This window comes from Salmo salar, chromosome 13 (genome assembly GCF_965601325.2).
Source record: "Salmo salar chromosome 13, fSalSal1, whole genome shotgun sequence".
Taxonomy (NCBI): domain Eukaryota; kingdom Metazoa; phylum Chordata; class Actinopteri; order Salmoniformes; family Salmonidae; genus Salmo; species Salmo salar.
In genome coordinates this window covers 108,306,526-108,310,253 of record NC_138303.1, presented here as the reverse complement: position 1 = coordinate 108,310,253, position 3,728 = coordinate 108,306,526, and the positions used below count along the sequence as shown (strand labels likewise).

Below are 3,728 nucleotides of genomic sequence, written 5' to 3'. Positions count from 1 at the left end.
ACCTATTGAAAGCTTCCACCGGCATCTCGCCATACATCTGTAGTTAAGCTTAACCTGCAGGAAGTTTAAGTGGGAGGAAACCGCTGCGGGCAAGATTAACAGATGGTAAGGACACACCCAAGCCAACCCCGCCTCAGTCATGGCCAACGTTCCCTTTAATTGTTTTCGGCACAGAGAAATGTCAGGTCTCAGCGCAAACTTGAACATTGTGAAAAATCTGGTTCACGTTTAATGTGGACAGAGGCTGTACCCACTTTGTGGCCATGTAGGCCTACCAATTAAATGCATCCCACAACATTTTAATATGGAAATAGCTGTTCTGTAATTCAGCCAACAGTAGCAGAAAGTGTGGTGCTCTGTAGGTCAACACTCCATGAGACTTGAAAACATGCAGGGCTTGACATTAACCAGTTCATACACTTATCCTTCTGACAAGGTGACTGAAAATGTGTGAGGCAAGCAACCACCTCAAAATAAAATGCATTATTCCCATAACATTCGGGAAGCAGACATGCTACCCTCTGCCAATTGGGTACTTAAATAAGCTAAGTTTCAAAATACAACACTGACACTAAGACGGACTAGAAATTAGCTATAACTGGGCTAATAACTCAAACTAGCGAAGAATTTAAACAAATGTGCACAGGTGGCTACATGCAGCACTTGCTTTGATCTGCAGGTGAAGTACCCCTTTAAATAACTTTCTCTTGAACACACTCCCACAAAGCTTAACTAACCCATCATGTGACCCTTCAACCTAGTTACAACCACATGCCAACCAAGCCATCTTAAAAAAAACTCAAATGGCACAGCGATTTATGAAAATTACAACTCAACACTTTTTATTAGACGTTACTGTAGACCAAAAAAGTACTGTCAAACAGGATTTAGTATTCTTCGTCCTCACAGGCATCCCCAGAGTCTGCTCCCACCTCCTCATAGTCCTTCTCCAGAGCAGCCATATCCTCTCTGGCCTCAGCGAACTCCCCCTCCTCCATGCCCTCACCCACGTACCAGTGCACGAAAGCTCTCTTGGCATACATCAGGTCAAACTTGTGGTCCAGACGACTCCAAGCCTCTGCGATGGCTGTGGTATTACTCAGCATACACACAGCCCTTTGGACCTTGGCCTGGTCTCCTCCAGGAACCACCGTAGGGGGCTGGTAGTTGATCCCCACCTTGAACCCAGTGGGACACCAATCCACAAACTGGATGCTGCGCCGGGTCTTGATGCTGGCGATGGCTGCGTTAACGTCTTTGGGAACCACGTCGCCACGGTACAGCAAGCAGCAGGCCATGTACTTGCCGCGTCTGGGATCACACTTCACCATCTGGTTAGCCGGCTCAAAGCAGGCGTTGGTGATCTCAGGGACAGAGAGCTGCTCGTGGTAGGCCTTTTCTGCTGAGATGATGGGGGCATAGGTGACCAGGGGAAAGTGGATACGGGGGTAAGGCACAAGGTTGGTCTGGAACTCTGTCAGGTCTACGTTGAGAGCTCCATCGAAGCGCAGGGAGGCTGTGATGGAGGAGACAATCTGGGCGATGAGGCGGTTCAGGTTGGTGTAAGACGGCCGCTCCACTCCCAGGTTACGCTTGCAGATGTCAAAGATGGCCTCGTTGTCCACCATGAACGAGCAGTCAGAGTGCTCCAGGGTGGTGTGTGTGGTCAGGATGGAGTTGTAGGGCTCCACCACTGCTGTGGACACCTGGGGAGCAGGGTAGATTGAGAACTCTAGTTTGGACTTCTTGCCGTAATCCACAGACAGGCATTCCATCAACAAGGCCCCAAAGCCAGAGCCGGTCCCTCCTCCAAAACTATGGAAGATGAGGAACCCTTGTAGTCCAGTGCATTGGTCAGCCTGAAGACAGAAGACATGGGCTCATTAGTAATTCACCCAATGTTGGAACGTTAAGATTTTAAACTAAACATTCAGCAGTAATCAATCTTATTTTTTGGGGGTTATGATATAGTTGAGCCAAGCTAACCAGTCAATGGTAACAATTTAAATGATCTAAAAATGGATGGTAAACAGCAGTGGCCCTTCAAACATTCAGCAGCTCACCATTTTGCGCATCCTGTCCATGACAGAGTCCACAATCTCCTTGCCGATGGTGTAATGGCCACGAGCGTAGTTATTGGCAGCGTCTTCCTTGCCACTGATGAGTTGTTCAGGGTGATACAGCTGACGATAGTGACCGTTCCTGATCTCATCTACAACAAAATCATTGACAAACACAATATAAAGGCAATGTTATACCACATAGGACAGAACCGCATCATATGCTACAAACACTGAATCATTACAAAATGCATACCATGAACTGTTTCCCCATTTGGGGCAGACAGAGCCTGGTCCCAGATCTGTTTGTGCAGTCTTCAAAACTCTTAAGGTCATTCAATGACAATGAACATAGGAGTTAACAAAACCACAAACAGATCTGGGACCAGGTTAGGGCAGACCACCACTATACATGCAGCTTGCTCTTCCTCACCAATGACAGTAGGCTCCAGATCTAAGAAGATGGCTCTGGGAACATATTTCCCAGCCCCAGTCTCACTGAAGAAGGTGCCAAACGATGAGTCAGTCAATTGAGGAGCAGCGTTCTCATGGATAGTCCCATCTGGCTGGAAGCCATGCTCCAGACAATACAACTCCCAGCATGCATTGCCCATCTGGACTCCTGCTTGGCCAATGTGGACAGAAATACACTCCCTCTGTCAATAAAAAAAAATAAAAAACTCCTTAGGCCAACAATAATCATTTTGAAAAGTCAGAGAGAATGGTATGAACTGCTAACTGCTATGAGGGATTGTGAGGCCAGTCACTGGAGAGCAGAAATCACTCCAAAGAGCAGTCCCGGTACAGCACACAAGCTGGGAGGAGAAGCAACATTGACTGCCAACAAGACCCATTTTAATTCAACTCCCTGTCTACTTTAATTACATGTAACTTCTACAGTAACTGTTTATAATATGGGGGGGGGGGGGGTAGTCCAAAGAAAAACCCAGTCAACTATTGAATAAGTACTTACCATTTTTTTTTTTTGCAGTCGTAGGATAGGTGTTTTTTTGAGGAGTTAATTAAACCTGTTAAACAGTTTCACACATAGTTAAAGTAAGTCACAAGAGGGTTTACCTACATTTTCCACATCAACTTAACCTACACACTCACCTTTGAACACATTCAATGGCAAGTTCTCTCATGTGCCCAGTTTATATAGCATCAGGTATAGTAGGTGTGGCTTTCAATTGACCTTTGAAAGGGGAAGTGTCGATCTTGGCCTAGTAGTTTCCAAATAATTCTAGAATATAGAAATTACAATGTTGTATTGCATTGCTGTCAGAGTTTTAAACGAAGCCCATAAATACACTTTGTTGTCATGTTAACAGAACATGACGAAACTATAGAACCAATCAAACATTTTTTCTCCACGGACCCAATTTACCGTGAACAGGAGCGATGATCCACTTTGGCAAATATTATCTATAATATTGACAAGATAGCCGAGTTATCACTCTAACAATGGAAATACAAGTCCTCAATGATTGAAGGCATGCGAGATCATGTGGGACCATTCTAGCCAATGAGAGGGCAGAGAGTTGTGTGAACAACAAAGTCCTTTTTCTCAAAGTTTATGGAATGTCATGTGCATCCGCTTATATCAGTGCATTTGTAACAGCCTAAACATTACAAAACTTCTATTGGATCAAATAAGCCTTGCGTAAT

The 3,728-nt window shown here is 45.1% G+C and overlaps 1 protein-coding gene across 1 annotated transcript; it reads right to left on the bottom strand.

Moving 5' to 3' along the window:
- Positions 1-872: 872 nt before the first annotated feature.
- LOC106568511 (tubulin alpha chain-like) lies at positions 873-3,069 on the bottom strand. Its single transcript, XM_014138930.3, has 4 exons — positions 3,034-3,069; positions 2,494-2,716; positions 2,064-2,212; positions 873-1,859 (listed from the first exon to the last, which is right to left on the bottom strand). Exons 1-4 carry the CDS (start codon positions 3,034-3,036, stop codon positions 888-890), a joined length of 1,347 nt encoding a protein of 448 aa, XP_013994405.1. The 5' UTR covers positions 3,037-3,069; the 3' UTR covers positions 873-887.
- Positions 3,070-3,728: the final 659 nt, after the last annotated feature.